Source organism: Schistocerca americana, chromosome 2 (assembly GCF_021461395.2).
Source record: "Schistocerca americana isolate TAMUIC-IGC-003095 chromosome 2, iqSchAmer2.1, whole genome shotgun sequence".
Lineage (NCBI taxonomy): Eukaryota > Metazoa > Arthropoda > Insecta > Orthoptera > Acrididae > Schistocerca > Schistocerca americana.
This window is the reverse complement of record NC_060120.1, coordinates 914,576,758-914,596,012: the sequence shown is the minus strand read 5'-3', so window position 1 is coordinate 914,596,012 and position 19,255 is coordinate 914,576,758. Positions and strand designations below refer to the sequence as shown.

The following is a 19,255-nucleotide window of genomic DNA, read 5'->3' as shown; positions in this document are numbered from 1 at the left end:
CCTTTGGATATGCATGCACCTCCAGAGGAACTTTACATCGTAATTCAGAATCACACAGGTACTGCAATATCGTATTTATTCGTCGTCACCGAGCAAGCGACTTTCAAGTAAGATGTCTCACCTATACGGGAATACACTTAATGGATGTACAAGTACAGATTGTAGACGCATGGTTCACAACATATGCAAGTTTGGGTCTGGTCGTGAATCATGCGCGGGAAGTCAAATGGTAAGGCCATCGCTCGCTATAAGTGAGAAATTCATATTAGGTCCATATCCAACCCAAATTTTCATTGTCGTCATTCCATTCTACAGCTGATAGTTGTCCATATTCGCAATTGTGAATACACTTAATGTATTTATATGTTACGTTCCAACTCCTCCATGGCCGGCTTGCTCCGCCCACTTGTCTCCTACTGAGCGTGTGTGGGACCAACTAAAACGCCATTTGCCTCTGTGTCACTCTCTACATTATATGGAAGTGACTCTTCAAAATTTGCGGACCAGTCTGCTTCAAGACAAAGTCAGACATCTAATCAATTCGATTCCGGACCGCTCTGCGGTATGTATTGCACCAAACGGTGGTCGAACCTGTTATTGACGTTGCGCTATATTTGTCTACTTGTACTCATTGTGTTTATTTATTTGTCTTGATTTTGGAATGAAGTGACTCTCTCATCTCTGTCATTATGTCTAACAAATTTCATTTCCATCCTGTGCTCCCGTCTAGGTACGCTGTTTTCAGTGTTCCTGCACCGTCGCAGGTATTAAATTTGTTGACAACGAGGAGGAGTAAATATTGACAGTGCTGACGGAGAAAGCGATGAAATATGCAAATGTTAAAGTTGAGGAAGTAGTAGCGTTCAAGGAAGGGCGCATACGACGCAGTGCAGATTTGGATTCAAGTGCCTGCAATAAAGAAAACAAGGAGCAAAGAGACCACAATAAATGTTTAATTTACAACAAGATTATTATTTATTGTATAATGACAGTAGAAATACTAAATTGTTATTTACAACAAACATACACATTACTACACAGTTACACGACATCTCAAGTTCATAATGGGCTAAGCTCAGGTTTAAAATCCTGTCAGAAGCTTCAGCAGACAAATTGTGAAGGTATTCCATTGTCTCTTTGAATGCGCTGGGGGAACATTCAATGTTATGTAATGTACTGTTTGGTGCTCTTCACTGCAGTCACATTCAGGGTAATACTTCCATCTCCATTACTGCAGCAATGCTCCACATCCATTGCGATCAGTTCTGATACGATTCAGTATGCACCAGAGTCATCGGGGTAAATGAAAACCTGCCTGTCACTCCCAGGGAGTTTTGATTAATTGGTGATGCTTTAAGGACGTCTACTCCTGCCTTTCATTGTTCCAGGCTTCTTACATGTTGAAGTTAGTGTCCTGCAGACTGATTGCTGTCCGCCATGAAGGTTTTCTCGACCTCAGTTCCTGGGTTTCTGATAGTGAAATTTCTGGGTTGTTTTTTATTCTTGTCCACTCGTTTAGCAATTGCGTGTTTGTTGGATGAAGACAGCCTATGATGAGGCGTATCACTTGATTGAGCTGTGAGTGAATTACTTCAGCGTGAGCACTGTTTAGCCAGATGGACCACTGCTGCTCACATCTGCAGATATTACCTCTCCATTATCCTGACGTGTTCCGTGTTCTCTGGGCGGTGATGAGTGAGCAACTACTGTTAAGATGAGACCTAACTGTCTTAAACGACTCTCGGGCAGAATCTAAGGAGGAAATATACCCGGAAAGATCCTTCTCAGGATCCGCAACTTTGTGAGATTGAATCTTCAGTGCCAATTTGCCAACCGAACATAGAACGCATAAGTAGTGCAAACAGTGATTGTTTATCCAGAACACTAAGAGAGCATGAGATTTATACCTTCTTACTATACAATAGGCTAAATGTAGTAATCGGCTCCAATACTTCAATATTATGAACAATATATGGAAATACCATCTTTGGCAAAACCTCATAGCTTTTTTGACTTCAGGAGAGACAAAAAACTAAACTTTGTTCTGTCTTTGGGATTCCGTATTAAAAGGTGTCAATCGGTGTTGGTAAAGGAGAGGACATTAGTTGCAAAAACGATTTTCCAAACCACATTAGAGTTCTATGACATACTGAAGCAATAGAATCAGAGTGGCTGGTGCTTTATTGACATTGTTCTTACACATTACACTATAAATAAAGGTTGGAAAATTAACAGTGTGTGAGGAGTACTGTCAGACAAAAGTGGCAGTACACCTTGTTATGTATGCAGGCAACTGATAAGAGCTTCGTTTTGGGTTCACTTCTGATGTATGACTAAAAAAGCAAAACCTCATAATAACATACAGATATGAACAGCAAAAATTACCAAAATAAGTGTGTGTGTGTGTGTGTGTGTGTGTGTGTGTGTCTTGGGGCTTACGGGCGCTCAACGTCGAGGTCATCAGCGCCCTTACACACATTAAAGGGAACGAATGTGGACAGACCTAATAAAACTGAAGCACACACGCAACCAAAACAAGTGTAGACCCAGCTTATTCCTAGATTACCTCCTAGAAGTAGATCCATCTTCGATAACGCTCCATATCACAACATGCAAGAGGATTGAAGCTTGAATTACGCGGCTGACCATAACTCACCATATAGTGATCCCAACCTAAGGAAAGCCGAACTTTTGGGACTATTTAAGAAGCACCAACCTTATCCTGTTTATTCTATCAACAAAATTTTTAGCGTTATCCCTTTCACCAACATTGCCTGGAAAGTTATTCTTGAACGTCAAGAACAATACGGTCAAAGACGCTACGGTGTGGAACCTCTTTATTAATGTATTTTATGTGTTACACGAAAAATTTTACTTCATTTGCGTCCTGTGCTCTGTATTACAGACATAGACTGAACCAGTCATTTGCAGTTGCTAGTATTCCTAATGATCCCTGCTCCTTTCAGAATTTTAGGACCGAGAGTGTCAAAGACATTCGCTTTGTATATTTGTGGGACGCTTATCTTTGTCTAGTATCTCTTTTGCGAAAGATATTCTGGCTCACTCTCGACTTTTTCTACTTTGTAAAACAAGCTATACTCCGCTGAGGAAATTAAATTTCTTTGGTTACTTGATTGGTCTTTCATAACCGATAGTATTATTTTTATGAATGATGCCACGTTTGTCTGGTGCGCCAAAATTTAGTGTACCGTTTTGGGTGTAAGTGTGAGAAAAACACTGATGTGTTAAATTTCAGTAATATCAAAATTTTACAGCATGCATCCATAAAATGTAAGTTGTAGTCATGCGAGTGGTTTCCGTCGCGTCGTTTATCTAAATGTGTTTACTTATGTACACGTCCACTTCCGTAGGAACAAATTGAAGAGCAAATCTCCAAGGTCATTGAACGTGTCAGTACATGAAATTACAACATAAAAGTAATAACAGATAAAAATAAAATGTTTGTGAACTCAAAAAAAGTCAAGCCATAAGTTTAAGTACACGCAATCAACAATATAACATAAGAATCAGCTTAATGTTTCAAGGAATTCCTCAACGTTTGCTTCCTTCTGGCAAGAAGTATAGGAAGTATATGCGTTTGTTGCGTGTGTACAGATAAGGGACGTCCTCACGGCCATGCAGTACGCCATGATCCTGCCCTTCTACAGCAGCCAGATCTATTTCTACTGTTGGACGGCTGATGCCATCACACAGCAGGTGGGCCTTAACTACGTTACGAGCAAATCTTGGTCCTGTTTACGTGGCTACATGCCCACACTGGCTCTGCAGTGGCATCGTTGTCGGTGCGACGAGTGCGTGAGTATGCCAGTTGTTTGCGATTAGCGTAAGCTTTATTATGCGGCCTGCTATTCAGTTTCTGAGAGCAGGTGCAAGGAAACGTCCAGACGGCATGCTGTATCGGAACTGTGCTCAATAGTCCAGCGTAAGGATTAGATCCAGACTGAGCAAACGCCATCTGTGTATATAGACTTTAGTTGTGCTGACGTCCCCTGTCTCGTTAACTAGATCACCCAGTGTTACCGTGTACTCGTACTAAGGGACAAAGTACTCCGAAGCCAGCTGCAAAAATGTCAGACTTGAAGTCTGCAGTAAAGCGCGTGCCTGGAACCCGAGATCTCGCGGAATAGAAGCCCGCTCCGACAACAGAAGTTTTCAGTGTGCCTTCAATCTAATCATCACTTCTTAACGATGCTAGGAAAACACGTGGTCTGTATTTCAAGTTAAACCATAGTACCTGTTTTCCCGACTGGATATCTCGAGTAGATTAGGAACACGTAAATCGCCGAAGATACGTTAAACTGAAAGGCTTGTACTAGGCCACTAAGTCAAAGCAAAAACTGACAGCAGTCGCAAAATAGCGCACAATTTTATTTCTGGAATTATAATGCAGTTAGGAGTTGGGCACAAACATGTAGTAATTTTCAACGAGTAATCTCGATACCAAATGTGGTTTTATGACGTAAGTAATCAAGAAATTGTTGCTTACTTTTGCAAAAAATAACTTGTTAGCATCGTCACTAACAATGCTCCCACTAATACGCAAATATTACGAGGGTCACGCCAAAAGAAATGCACACTATTTTTTTTAATCCATCTTTTATTCTACATGTTTGAAAGTTTTACAGTGCGTAGATACATCCTTTAGGAACAATATTTTAATTTCTGCACATAATTTCCATCCCTCTCAACTGCCTTACGCCGTCTTGGAACCAGCGCCTGTATACCGGTACGGTAAAATTCTGGACCAACCTGTTGCAGCCACTGTTTGGCAGCGTGCACAAGGGAGTCATCATCTTCAAACCTTGTTCCATGAAGAGAGTCTTTCAGTTTCACGTGGAGCCAGGTCAGGACTGTAAGGCGGGTGTTTCAGTGTTGTCCATCCGAGTTTTGTGATGGCTTCCATGGTTTTTTGACTGTCATGTGATCGTGCATTGTCGTGCAACAGCAAAACATCCTGCTTTTGCCGATGTGGTCGAACATGACTCAGTCGAGCTTGAAGTTTCTTCAGTGTCGTCACATATGCATCACAATTCATAGTGGTTCCACTTGGCATGATGTCCACAAGCAAGAGTCCTTCGGAATCGAAAAACACCATAGCCATAACTTTTCCAGCAGAAGGTGTGATTTTGAATTTCTTGTTCTTGGGTGAATTTGCATTATGCCACTCCACTGATTGCCTCTTCGTCTCTGGTGAAAAATGATGGAGCCATGTTTCATCAGGCCATAATTCTTACAAGAAATTCATCTCCACCATTCTCGTACTGTTCCAAAAGTTCGCCGCATACCGTTTTTCTTGTTACTTTATGAACCGCTGTCAACATCCTGGGAACCCACTAGGCACAAACCGTTTTTAACGCCAACACTTTCAGTATTCTGCAAACACTTCCTTCCTCTACCCCAACGTAGCATGACAATTCGTTCACTGTGATGGGTCTGTCAGCAGTCACCAATTCGTTAACTCTCTGCACATTGTCTGGAGTGTGTGCAGTACGAGGCCTGCCGCTGCGAGGAAAATACTCAATATTGCCGTGCACTCTTTCATCACGTAACCTGCTTGCCCACCGACTAACTGTACTGCGATCGACAGCAGCAGCTCCATACACCTTTTTCAACCTCTTGTGGATATTTCCCACTGTCTCGTTTTCACAGCACAGGAATTCTATGACAGCACGTTGCTTCTGACGAACGTCAAGTGTAGCAGCCATAAAAAAAAAAATGGTTCAAATGGTTCTGAGCACTATGGGACTTAACTTCTGTGGTCATCAGTCCCCTAGAACTTAGAACTACTTAAACCTAACTAACCTAAGGACATCACACACATCCATGCCCGAGGCAGGATTCGAACCTGCGACCGTAGCAGTCGCGCGGTTCCGGACTGAGCGCCTAAACCGCGAGACCACCGCGGCCGGCGTAGCAGCCATCTTGAAGACATACTGTGACGGCGCCACTCGCGGGAACAGGTTGAACTAAGTTTGAAAACAAGCAGGAAGGATGTATCTACACACTGTAAAATTTCCACACATGCAGAATGAAAACTGTATCTTTCCAAAAATAGTGTGTATTTCTTTTGGAGTGACTCTCGTTATAAAAGCCTGAGCTGTGAAAAAAATTTCCGGCAGCAGAATAGCGCTTTCTGGTCTCTCTGACCAGAAAATTAATTAAATGAAAAGCCACATCTACCATACCTGGCTAATTAACATAGAAACATAAAATACAGAGTGGTTGTAATTAAACTTTCGCTAGTTGAGCCGGAAAATTATTTATCAAATAGGTACCAAGCTTTATAGGAATGATGTTCAGACTGTGTGCTGCAGCCTTTGCATTGTTGATAGTGTTGGTGTCATGAACTGCTGTATGGTGTCGGTACTGGGGCGGCGACGTAGGGTTAAAACACAAGCATTAGTGAGCATTACAGCTGAAGACAGTCGAAATCGGTCTTGACACCAGATACTCGTAAAGCTGTTTTATCTAAACAATATTAATAGCGCTGCTGCTCTTCGTGAGTGTCAAAGCATTAGACGAATACGAAGACGTCGACTTCCGCACCGAGCTTGAAGAACATGAGCCGGAAATTCAAATTAACTGGCGATTTGAAAATTGTTCCTGGGATAGGCAGACGGACAATTGCGCCACAGATTGTTTAAGAAGTTACTGTTGTCAAGGTTGAGAATGCTGGCCGCGCAGTGTGACCTCCAAGCACTGCATGAGCTGTGTCACGACAGCTAAACATTCTATGGTCCGCCTGAAATTTTTCGCCCAAGGGTAGAGTAATCTCCAGTGCGGATGCTGGTTGTGGTGAAATCAGATCGTCGTCACACTGAGCAACGTTTATAACCTAGGACGCAAATATGCTACGCAATTAACAAATTTACCCTTTTTATGTGGAAATCAAAATTTGTTTCTTTCAGTGGTTTATTTGTTGTTTCTCTTACACATGTCCTTACAAATGTTTCAAGAAAGTTTCGTTCTTCTACGATCACTCAATCACTCGTTTTCCATGGGGGACCTCTTATGTAGCGGAAATTTAATATAACGACGCTGTACACCAACTTCACAACTGGTCTACACGAGCAACTAGGACATACATTGGCCAGACGGGTAGGGGGTAGTGGGCTGGAGTGCCATATGACGGAGACTGGCCCCGATAGAAGATAGTCTAAGGATTCTGCATTTAGAACCAAAAGCGAAGATTTTAGATAACCTTGAAGATCTGGAGATCTATGCGCATATACAGCACGCTGCCTTCCCAGTCTTTAATGAACAGGCTTCCTATGTGTACAACTGGTTTTTTGTCTTGTTTGAACGGATAGTAATTTGAGTTTGGTGTCTGTTAGCCGCTCATAAGAAATTATGATAGTGTATTTCATAGGAGCTGCCGCTGTTCGGTGTGCGGACCGTTGTGATAGGCTAGGTTTTATGCTGATTGGTTGGCTAGTTTAACGTCATAAGGGGAAAGTTAGATGGGTAGATACGTTGGCATATACGTATTTGTTCACCACCGTACCCTTTGAGTGATCCTTGGTGACACCATTGATTATTTTTTTTATTTTTTTCAATTTTTTTTTTTTTAATCTAGAGCTCTCCGCTATCCGGATAGCATAGGTAGGACTCGGGCAATTGTCGTACCATAGTTTATATAACGAATGTGTGAGGTATAACCCACGTGTGTGCTTTGGGATTTTATGAAAATGTTCTTCCTCTCACCATTAAACTTTTTCCACGTGGTAGAGGGGTGTAAGTTGTTGTTTGAAGACTTTTATTTGGGCAATCATGGCCCATGAATATCATTTGCCTGTAATTCGATAGGCGGATGGCTGCTGCCGACGTGTTGCCATTGGCTTCAACAGATGGCGCCTAAGACGTTTGCGTACGGGAGCTGATCACAGGGTTTTAGTTTATGATGGACAACGTTTGTTATATTTAATTTGGTGGTATCCTTTTAGAGATTTGAGAGGTTGAAAGGTTTATTCATGAAAAAAAATGCCCTTTAGTCGTAATTACACCCAGTTAGATGTTATATGCTGCGTAAAATTATTATTAAAATACATGTGAACGCATGGAGCACATGACCATGCAGGGCCCCCTACCGAGGGCGCTTCGCTGCTAGTTGACTTGTTTAGCGTCAGTATACGCTCTGCTTCAAGACTGCTTGTGTCGCAGTTCTAGCCATACGTTATTGGACACTTTCTTTGAGTTGTCAAGGCTGTACGCCTGGTTGGTTAGGAAGGAGTTGAAGTTTGTGGTATGTAACTCATATGACCCGATCTCATTTTCTGTAACGTTGAGACGTGATGAGTGTGGTGTTCACTTATGTTTTGTACTTTTTTGTAACAGACGTCTGAAGATGGGTGTAATCCCGGAACGCGTAACATGCTCTAATAAAAGAGTCAATTTAACATCTCATGACTTTATTGTGATTGTACAGCTTCGGTTGCCAATATATCAACTAGGACAAGCTGTAGCGCTTTTCCCTACCGTTATAATTACAAGAATATAAAACTTAGTCACTCAGAGTATTGTGCCACTAATCATTAATTTATTCAGCAACGTTCTATGGATAATGTTTTCAACTGCAATTTCAGCTATAGCGAGTGGCCGTTCCTGGCACTATCCATTGCTAGCGTATTCGATTTTAATATCGAAAAATCTGTTATCACACAATGGTATATGTGAACGTATGTCATGGATCTAATCCTCAACTCTGGGACTCCGTTCACGGACCCTGACCGGTCGACCGCCTTTTCATCATCTACCAATGGCGTCACTGGATGTGGTATGAAGCAGCGTGCGGTCAGCACACTGTTCTCCCGAACTTTGTCGGTTTTCGTGTAGTATCAATAAATAATATCAGAGAATGGCGTTCTAGCCTACAGTGTGCATAAACACAAAGTCTTTGCGTGAGTGGTAGGTAATCACTATTAGACGTTCATTTCCTTAAAATACGTATGTTCTTGAAGTCTGTTGAAGTCAGTTTAACTTGAAGCAATTTTCTGCTTCTAGTATTTCTCTCAGACCTGAAAATAGTTGTTTAACGACTGATACTAGTAATAAAAGTAATATGATATATTTCAGCGATCAATACATTTAAAATATTTGGAAATTTTTTTTAACTTTCAAAAAAGTTTTGTGTAATATTTTACAGAAATAAAATGAACCCAGTGAGGATGATGTATAGGCGTCAAAATATATTTTTGAATGAAGAATACAAAAAGAAATACATTGTGATTTGCATAAGTTGGAATTTCAAATCCAAACCTAAATCGCAAAAACGAAAAAGAAAACGTCAAGAGGAGCTTCTAACACGTCAGTAACATGACAACTATCCTGTTCTTGTTATTTTGTGTTTAACATTTCTGTCAGGCACATATACTAATTTGTAAATGAAATGCTGCGACGTCTTGTCACATAGCCTCCGTCCACTACACTGTCATCTCAGTCTCTTTGTATCACTTCCAAGTAGCTGAAAGCTTCACGATATGATAAGAGGCCTCATATGTACACACAATTAATATTAACACCTGGCTAGAAAACTTCGAAAACCGATCAGATTTCACACCGGTGCACATAAACTTACTTTCAAATTCTTGCAGGCTTTGACTACTCTCACTATGTCAAACCACTTCCTCCGCGGCCTGACACATACATTCAGGAAGGCTCCTTGCAGACTCTCTGATTTCGCTGTCTACGGTCAGTTCCAAGAAATTGTTTTCACGTTTGGGCCTTCATGGTGCTCATCCTCAGGAGCAGTATGCAAGCACTCTCATTCGTTAACTCCTGCTCCAGCTAATAGCACTTCTCTGGAGAGTGCTGTTTCCCACCAGGGCTTCCACAAGTTTATACCTTACAGGTAGCGGAAATAATCTGCTACGACGATAAGGCTCTCTAGTTCTTAAGCTAGCACATGAGCCTCTGGTCGCAAACCACTTCAGACGGATTGCAGAAATATGCTACTGGACGCGTCAGCTCCAGGCGGGATGCAGATGGAAGTCAGATGCTGTCTCTAGAGATGCGGCTCAAAATGACTCTGAGCCCTATGGGACTTAACATCTGAGGTCATCAGTCCCCTAGAACGTAGAACTACATAAACCTATTTAACTTAAGGACATCACACACATCCATGCCCGAGGCAGGATTCGAACCTGCGACCGTAGCAGTCGCGCGGTTCCGGACTGAAGCGCCTGGAACCGCTCGGCCACCGCTGCCGCCTCTAGAAATGAGGCTTGAAATGATGTGTTACAATGCATCTTCTTATTGATCAGTTAATAACACACAGTTTTTGAAATATTTTCCTCTCTTTGCTGTAAAAGAAAGCAGGTAATAAACATCGACTGAAAAGCTGTGTTTAGAAAATGTAAAAAAATTGGTTTGGAAACTGTGTGTTTACCAAAAGCGCTCCAAGCCGTTTCTACTGTTCGTTTCTTTCCTGAAGCGTGTGCCGAGATGAAAAGATGAACCCAACGTCAAAGAACCACAGTAGTCTCCGCTTCACCCCCTTCATCCATTACCCCGTGATGTAGCCATGCGCAGTACCGGCTGGTTTTTCGACACAACACACTACTTGCGTATTCCTATCGCTCTCTTCTGTGAATCCATTCTGCTTTGCAAGTGAGTAATGGTGATGCTGAATACTAACCGCCTGTGTACAGTACAGGTCCCAGTCAACGTCGTCTTGACATTCGCTAAGACCAAATTGATATCAGAAAACGAAGTGGAAATATAGGGCTGTTTCTATTTAAATTTTCGCTATTTGAGACGGCCCCCATGCCGAAACGAGTGATCGTAGGACAATAAAACTTTGTCGAAACATTTGTGAGGACATGTGGCAGAGAAATAGCGAATAAACCATTGAAACAATATCATTTTAATTGCCACACTAGACGATAACACTTGTTAACTGCGTAACATGTTTAGTTCCAGCCTACAAACGCTGCTCAATGTGATGACCATCTGCATGAACGGCAGCCTGGAACCGCACTCGAGATTGGTCTTCTGGTATCCGGAACATCTCATATGGGATGTGTGTTAGTGCTCCGTTGATAAACCCTGTCCTGCAGGTAACCCTACAGACAGAAATCACACGGCTCTAAATCAGATAATCTTGGAGGCCACGCAGTTTGAAAAAAACAGCCAGTGATATGGTTTTCTCCGAATGTATTACAGAGTAACCGAGTGGTCTCAAAAGCCGTGTGAGGTGGAGCTCCATCGTGCATCAAAACAGTTGCGTCCAAAGCATTTCTCTCCTGTAGAGCAGGGTTCACATGTTGGCGAAGCAGATCACAGTGACGTGTTCCATTCATGCTTCATGTCCTTGGTCCTTGTGCTCCGAGATCCTCCTATGTCACTAAATGTTCGAATGTATGTTAATTTCTAAGGGACCAAACTGCTAAGGTCATCGGTCCCTAGACTTACACACTACTTAAACTAACTCACGCTGAGGACAACACACACACTCATGCCCGAGGGACGACTCGATCCTAGCGACCGCGCAGTCTGTGGCATGCCCCAAACGGCACGTCCACTCCGCGCGGCCCTGCGTCACTATACCAGTACCAATGCCAAAGAGCGAGTCATGACACTGACAACGTCAACAACGCAAGTCCTGCAGTGCACAGTCCGAACATCATTGGTATAGAGCTGGGTTCTCGCACGTTGAGTACTGGCTCAAGTAATGAAAGTTTAATTGTAACCACCATGTATAACATCTAATTTCTTAAAAGTTTTCCAGAAACGGTGACTGTCCCTGCATCTAAGGGCTGATGAATTATTCAGAAACAAGAAAGATGCAGTGGGAGACAAGTATGTAACAGCTGCTTTCTCAGTGGAAACATAGGGAAGGAATATGACAGCCCTGCTAAAAGTAGACCTGTACAGTGTTGTAGTTATTGTTGCTGTTTGCAGGGGGGAGGGTGCAGTATCAGAGGCAGGATTTACCAGGTACTGGCTAGGAAACAGCGGTATTCTGTGTCGTGTTGGTGTTATTGATGGTGTTGTGGGTGGTGCTGGATGTGTTGGTGCGCAGTGTCTGTGGCAGCGTACAGCAGCCACTGGGGTGAGCGCTAGCACCGACTTCCTCAGGGAGCTCTCTACAGTTTTGTTGTTGTTGACTGCCCTTGGCAGCATACAGCAGCTACTGGGTTTTGTTGTTGCTATTTGTAGGGTGGAACGCTGTCTCTGAGGGCAAACAGCAGTCGCTTGTTGAACACTGGCATCAGAGAGAAGTTTGCATCGTGTTGTCGTTTCTATTTGTAGGGTAAGCCGCTGCCTCTGACGCCATCTGATGGCATGCAGCAGTCACTGGGTAAGCCGTGGCATTGGTTTAAATAGAGTGTTCGCCATTGTGTTGTTGTCGTTGTTTGTAAGTCGAGATGCTGTCCCTGGCCGCGTATACCTTCCACTGGGTCATCGAAAGAAACAGCTTCCAGAAAGAGCTCATCACCGTGTCATTGTCGTTTGTAGGGTGAGCTACTGCGTTTGCTGACACATAACCATGGAGGTATCATGAGGGTGATGACGCTAAAGCCTTACGTCGTGCGTTGCTTCGAAGCCGGCACTGCTATACGCGTATTAGTTTTTCCAAAACATTAGCAGACCACTGCTTCTTGTTCTTAATCTCCGTCGCGTGCACTCAACAGTTGTTCTAAACAGTAAATGTTTTAGTGTTTGTGTGGGTCATGCAGCATCAGGAAGGCATTAGCAGACGATTTTCGTGTCTTAAGTGCCTATTTCATCCCATAATACGACGCATTTCGCCCCGTTAATGTAACTTTCTTTTTGTTATACGTTTCGAATAACCAAGAATGTAATATGAAAAAGCTGCTTTCATTATCCAGCATTTTTCTTAATACGAACTGATGAAAGTCATGTTACCTTTATAGCGTCTTCCCGAAAATGCTGAGAATGTATTTTGACACGTTTCATTGGTTTCCAGTCTTTTCTTCAAAGAGCGTTCGCAACAGAGATTTTTCGAACTGTACTGATAGGAAATCTAAATACCAGAAATAAAACCACAACAGTAAAGTAATCAGCACAGCTAAAATTCATGCGTATAAAAGAAAATATCGCTTGAACGAGTACACTTACGAAGGAAATGTGATTGCATTACACTTTAGACAATAATCAGAACGACTAGTACACCTGCTAATGATGCAAGCTAACATTTTTTTTTTTTTGTCGAAACACTTCTATGATGGAGGTCGGCTTCAATTTTGTGACTTCATGACAACTCCCGTTTTTATACTCCATGCATACAACAGTCACTGAGTGCTGTCAGGTTCCCGAGAGTGCCCCCCTTTGTGTTGTTATTTGTGGAGTGAGGCGTACAGCAGCTGCTGGGCGAGCACTGGATTCATTCTCGAGAGTGTTTTTCGTAGTGTTGTTGTTGCCTGTAGGTGGTATCTATGGCGACGGTCAGCAGCATCTCGGTCAGATTCCATAGAGTGCCCTCGATAGTGGTGTTTGTTATAGTTCGCAGGAGGGGGGGCCTCTGTCTCTAGTGCCGTACAGTACCAGATGTGTGAGCATTAGCAGCATCTTCCAGAGACTCTTCTCCAACATATTTGTTGTAGACTGTAACACGAAGTGCTGTCTTTGGTGGCGTACAGCAGCTGCGCTGGGTGAACATTGGCATAAACTGTGAGACAGTGCTTTGCATCATGTTGTGTTGTTGTTCTTTGCAGGGTGCGGGGCTGTCTCTGGCGGCATATAGCAGCTGCTGGGTGGGCGCTGGCACCAGCTTCCAGAAGGCCCTCTCCATTCTGATGGCACGCGCCCACAAGCCACTGGTGATCACGGCAGGCCGCCTCTACCCCATCAATACAGCTGCCTTCGTAGCGGTCAGTCCAAATTCTCACGATCTGTATTTTCTTGGTTGTGTTTAACGCTTTCTTCATCTAAAGAATGTTGCCAAAACTCTTGAGAGTTTTGTCAGATAGTGAACTGAGCACTTCGCGTCCCACTGCTGAGCAATTTAATTTGAGGTAGTTACCTAGCTGCGTGGCAGCTCTTTCAACCTTGATGACGAAGGCACATCATGGGAAACCGTAAAGATGACCCTACGATTAATACATTTGACTCCAATATGAAAATTCTGGGGCTTAAATCCCAGTCGAGCGATTCTAATTTACAGCCCCCAACGGGCCTCTTGTTTGATGAATGCTGGGATGATCCCTTTGAAAAGAAGACGACTGAGCCTGTGCTCATGTCAGTCTTCTTTACAGGTTTTTACCATGTATACGTATATGTGTGCATGTATGTCTGTGTGTGTGTGTGTGTGTGTGTCTGTTTGTGTGTGTTCTCAGTGTTAACGAAAATTCGTACATCCGATTCTCTGAACGCTATACTTCAGAGATAGTACGCTGAATCCGTGGACGCATGAAGAAAATTTGTGTATATATAGAAGATGATGACTTAGTGAAGTAGCAACAATTTCCTGTGATGCAGGAAACAATGGAGTGGAAAGTGTCTGGGGGTTGTGCTGGCATGAGTTTTTAACAGTTTCTACATGTATTAATGAGCCTCATCAAACCCGAGCACATGCGCAAGGAGAACATAAGAATCCGGCGCTCACATTTCCTCAAAGCACAACTTGAGAGCTAACACAATAGATCACATGGTAAAATCATCTGCTCCTTTGAACATCTTCAGCACTAAGTAAGTGGTCACAAAACAATATACTATTAATAACAACAAAACTGTCAAAGTATGACTATAATGTGACAGTAAAGACACACAGTTTAAATCTTAGCCCAGAACACAATATCCCAACATGTACACCGTGAAATGCCGACCTCCTAAACTAATATTTTACACTCAGTTAACTAGAGAGCCCCCCCATGAACCGCGGACCTTGCCGTTGGTGGGGAGGCTTGCGTGCCTCAGCGATACAGATGGCCGTACCGTAGGTGCAACCACAACGGAGGGGTATCTGTTGAGAGGCCAGACAAACATGTGGTTCCTGAAGAGGGGCAGCAGCCTTTTCAGTAGTTGCAGGGGCAACAGTCTGGATGATTGACTGATCTGGCCTTGTAACATTAACCAAAACGACCTGGCTGTGCTGGTACTGCGAACGGCTGAAAGCAAGGGGAAACTACAGCCGTATTTTTTCCCGAGGACATGCAGCTTTACTGTATGATTAAATTATGATGGCGTCCGCTTGGGTAATATATTCCGGAGGTAAAATAGTCCCCCATTTGGATCTCCGGGTGGGGACTACTCAAGAGGACGTCGTTATCAGGAGAAAGAAAACTGGCGTTCTACGGATCGGAGCGTGGAATGTCAGATCCCTTAATCGGGCAGGTAGGTTAGAAAATTTAAAAAGGGAAATGGGTAGGTCAAAGTTAGATATAGTGGGAATTAGTGAAGTTCGGTGGCAGGAGGAACAAGACTTTTGGTCTGGTGAATACATGGTTATTAATACAAAATAAAACACGGGTAATGCAGGAGTAGGTTTAATAATGAATAAAAAAATAGAAAATAGGAGTGCGGGTTAGCTACTACAAACAGCATAGTGAACGCATTATTGTGGCCAAGATAGACACAAAACCCATGCCTACTACAGTAGTACAAGTTTATATGCCAACTAGCTCTGCAGATGATGAAGAAATAGATGAAATGTATGACGAGATAAAAGAAATTATTCAGGTAGTGAAGGGAGACGAAAATTTAATAGTCATGGGTGACTGGAATTCGTCAGTAGGAAAAGGGAGAGAAGGAAACATAGTAGGTGAATATGGATTGGGGGGAAGAAATGAAAGAGGAAGCCGCCTTGTAGAATTTTGCACAGAGCATAACTTAATCATAACTAACACTTGGTTCAAGAATCATAAAAGAAGGTTATATACCTGGAAGAATCCTGGAGACACTAAAAGGTATCAGATAGATTATATAATGGTAAGACAGAGCTTTAAGCACCAGGTTTTAAATTGTAAGACATTTCCCGGGGCAGCTGTGGATTCCGACCACAATCTATTGGTTATGAACTGCAGATTGAAACTGAAGAAACTGCAGAACGGTGGGAATTTAAGGAGATGGGACCTGGATAAACTGAAAGAACCAGAGGTTGTAGAGAGTTTCAGGGAGAGCATAAGGGAACAATTGACAGGAATGGGGGAAAGAAATGCAGTAGAAGAAGAATGGGTAGCTCTGAGGGATGAAGTAGTGAAGGCAGCAGACGATCAAGTAGGTAAAAAGACGAGGGCTAATAGAAATCCTTGGGTAACAGAAGAAATATTGAATTTAATTGATGAAAGGAGAAAATATAAAAATGCAGTAAATGAAGCAGGCAAAAAGGAATACAAACGTCTCAAAAATGAGATCGACAGGAAGTGCAAAATGGCTAAGCAGGGATGGCTAGAGGACAAATGTAAGGATGTAGAGGATTGTCTCACTAGGGGTAAGATAGATACTGCCTACAGGAAAATTAAAGAGACCTTTGGAGAGAAGAGAACCACTTGTATGAATATCAAGACCTCAGATGGCAACCCAGTTCTAAGCAAAGAAGGGAAGGCAGAAAGGTTGAAGGAGTATATAGAGGGTTTATAAAAGGGCAATGTACCTGAGGACAATATTATGGAAATGGAAGAGGATGTAGATGAAGACGAAAAGGGAGATAAGATACTGCGTGAAGAGTTTGACAGAGCACTGAAAGGCCTGAGTCGAAACAAGGCCCCGGGAGTAGACAACATTCCATTAGAACTACTGATGGCCTTGGGAGAGCCAGTCATGACAAAACTCTACCATCTGGTGAGCAAGATGTATGAGACAGGCGAAATACCCTCAGACTTCAAGAAGAATATAATAATTGCAATCCCAAAGAAAGCAGGTGTTGACAGATGTGAAAATTACCGAACAATCAGTTTAATAAGTCACAGCTGCAAAATACTAACGCGATTTCTTTACAGACGAATGGAAAAACTGGTAGAAGCCGACCTCGGGGAAGATCAGTTTGGATTCCGTAGAAATGTTGGAACACGTGAGGCAATACTAACCTTACGACTTATCTTAGAAGAAAGATTAAGAAAAGGCAAACCTACATTTCTAGCATTTGTAGACTTAGAGAAAGCTTTTGACAATGTTAACTGGAATACTCTCTTTCAAATTCTGAAGGTGGCAGGGGTAAAATACAGGGAGCGAAAGGCTATTTACAATTTGTACAGAAACCAGATGGCAGTTATAAGAGTCGAGGGACATGAAAGGGAAGCTGTGGTTGAGAAGGGAGTAAGACAGGGTTGTAGCCTCTCCCCGATGTTATTCAATCTGTATATTGAGCAAGCAGTAAAGGAAACAAAAGAAAAATTCGGAGTAGGTATTAAAATTCATGGAGAAGAAGTAAAAACTTTGAGGTTCGCCGATGACATTGTAATTCTGTCAGAGACAGCAAAGGACTTGGAAGAGCAGTTGAACGGAATGGACAGTGTCTTGAAAGGAGGATATAAGATGAACATCAACAAAAGCAAAACGAGGATAATGGAATGTAGTCAAATTAAATCGGGTGATGCTGAGGGAATTAGATTAGGAAATAAGACACTTAAAGTAGTAAAGGAGTTTTGCTATTTGGGGAGTAAAATAACTGATGATGGTCGGAGTAGAGAGGATATAAAATGTAGACTGGCAATGGCAAGGAAATCGTTTCTGAAGAGGAGAAATTTGTTAACATCGAGTATAGATTTAAGTGTCAGGAAGTCGTTTCTGAAAGTATTTGTATGGAGTGTAGCCATGTATGAAAGTGAAACATGGACGATAACTAGTTTGGACAAGAAGAGAATAGAAGCTTTCGAAATGTGGTGCTACAGAAGAATGCTGAAGATGAGGTGGGTAGATCACGTAACTAATGAGGAGGTATTGAATAGGATTGGGGAGAAGAGAAGTTTGTGGCACAACTTGACTAGAAGAAGGGATCGGTTGGTAGGACATGTTTTGAGGCATCACGGAATCACAAATTTAGCATTGGAGGGCAGCGTGGAGGGTAAAAATCGTAGAGGGAGACCAAGAGATGAATACACTAAGCAGATTCAGAAGGATGTAGGTTGCAGTAAGTACTGGGAGATGAAGAAGCTTGCACAGGATAGAGTAGCATGGAGAACTGCATCAAACCAGTCTCAGGACTGAAGACCACAACAACAACAACAACAACAACAAGAGAACAAAACATAAATAATAGAACATACCAACCCAGCTTACCTAATGCAGACCACAGCCCATAATAAATGAGAAAATTAACTCAATCAACTCCAGCCGTAAAGACAGATCAAATTTATCTGAATACAATAGACAATAAAAGCTAATTCTCCGGATTTAGCACATTAGGCGCTACAGCAGCCTTTCCATAAATCCAATATGACCTCTTCGACAGTTCACACTGACAAAGCGAAAGTCATCTGTCTGTGCTAGAAAGGCTGATCTGAACACAGCGAGAACCATTTCCTCTAACCATGGTTGCAGACATACACCACAGCTAACAGCTCGTATCCTGGCATCACCACATTCCCTAGAACCACGAAACAAATCGCCACACTGACTTTACCACAAAATATATCAGTGTTTCAGTGTGACGTAAACTAACGGTTTTCTTGCTGAGTGGTAGCTCTCTAAACAACATCCCTCATGCGAAACCAGTTGTTATTTTGACTGATGTTGCTCGCACCTTAGATAAGTTGGCTATGCACGGCTCTGTTAAAAAAGTGTAGCTTGATGTAGTCATAGGGTCGAGCCACACATGTCTGCTTTCTTGCCCAGCAGCTAACTCACTGTAGCTGTGATCGTGTTGTCACATTGTCTATGCATTAGTTAGGCTTGCGAATGCATAAAATACACAAACATGTAAAATAAAAGATAAATAAATAATTTAATAAAAAGAGTCCTATTCCAACATCTCTAATTGATGTAGATGACGGAGAATTACGTTGAATAATTTTTTTTTCGAGAAAGTACATCTCAAATAAATGGGAAGTGGTCCTACGACTTCCAGTTAAAATACAGACAGACAATAACCTTGTCAACTGCAGTAAAGCTGCAGTGAGAGTGTTATGAGAATGGTAGCAGACTCCCCAAGCTAAATAGTCATCCAAGACGCGCGCAAACTAAGTCGATTTCTTGATCACAAAACACGAAATACTTGCCAGCTCAAGTAATTCAGAGTTCAGCATTACCATTTACAAAACATACGAAATAAAAAAAGTAGTAACTCTTATTATGTGTGTTCTCGATTCTGTTAATACAATCAGAAAACTCTTATTAT

The 19,255-nt window shown here is 42.3% G+C and overlaps 1 protein-coding gene across 1 annotated transcript in view; it reads left to right on the top strand.

Annotated features, from left to right (window-relative positions):
* The window catches only part of LOC124594539 (odorant receptor Or2-like), a 48,754-nt gene that overhangs the window by 11,234 nt on the left and 18,265 nt on the right, over positions 1-19,255 (top strand). The window contains exons 3-4 of the mRNA XM_047132911.1: positions 3,616-3,816; positions 13,698-13,853. Coding sequence (XP_046988867.1) covers positions 3,616-3,816; positions 13,698-13,853 — 357 coding nt within the window. The remainder of the gene's footprint in view (positions 1-3,615; positions 3,817-13,697; positions 13,854-19,255) is intronic.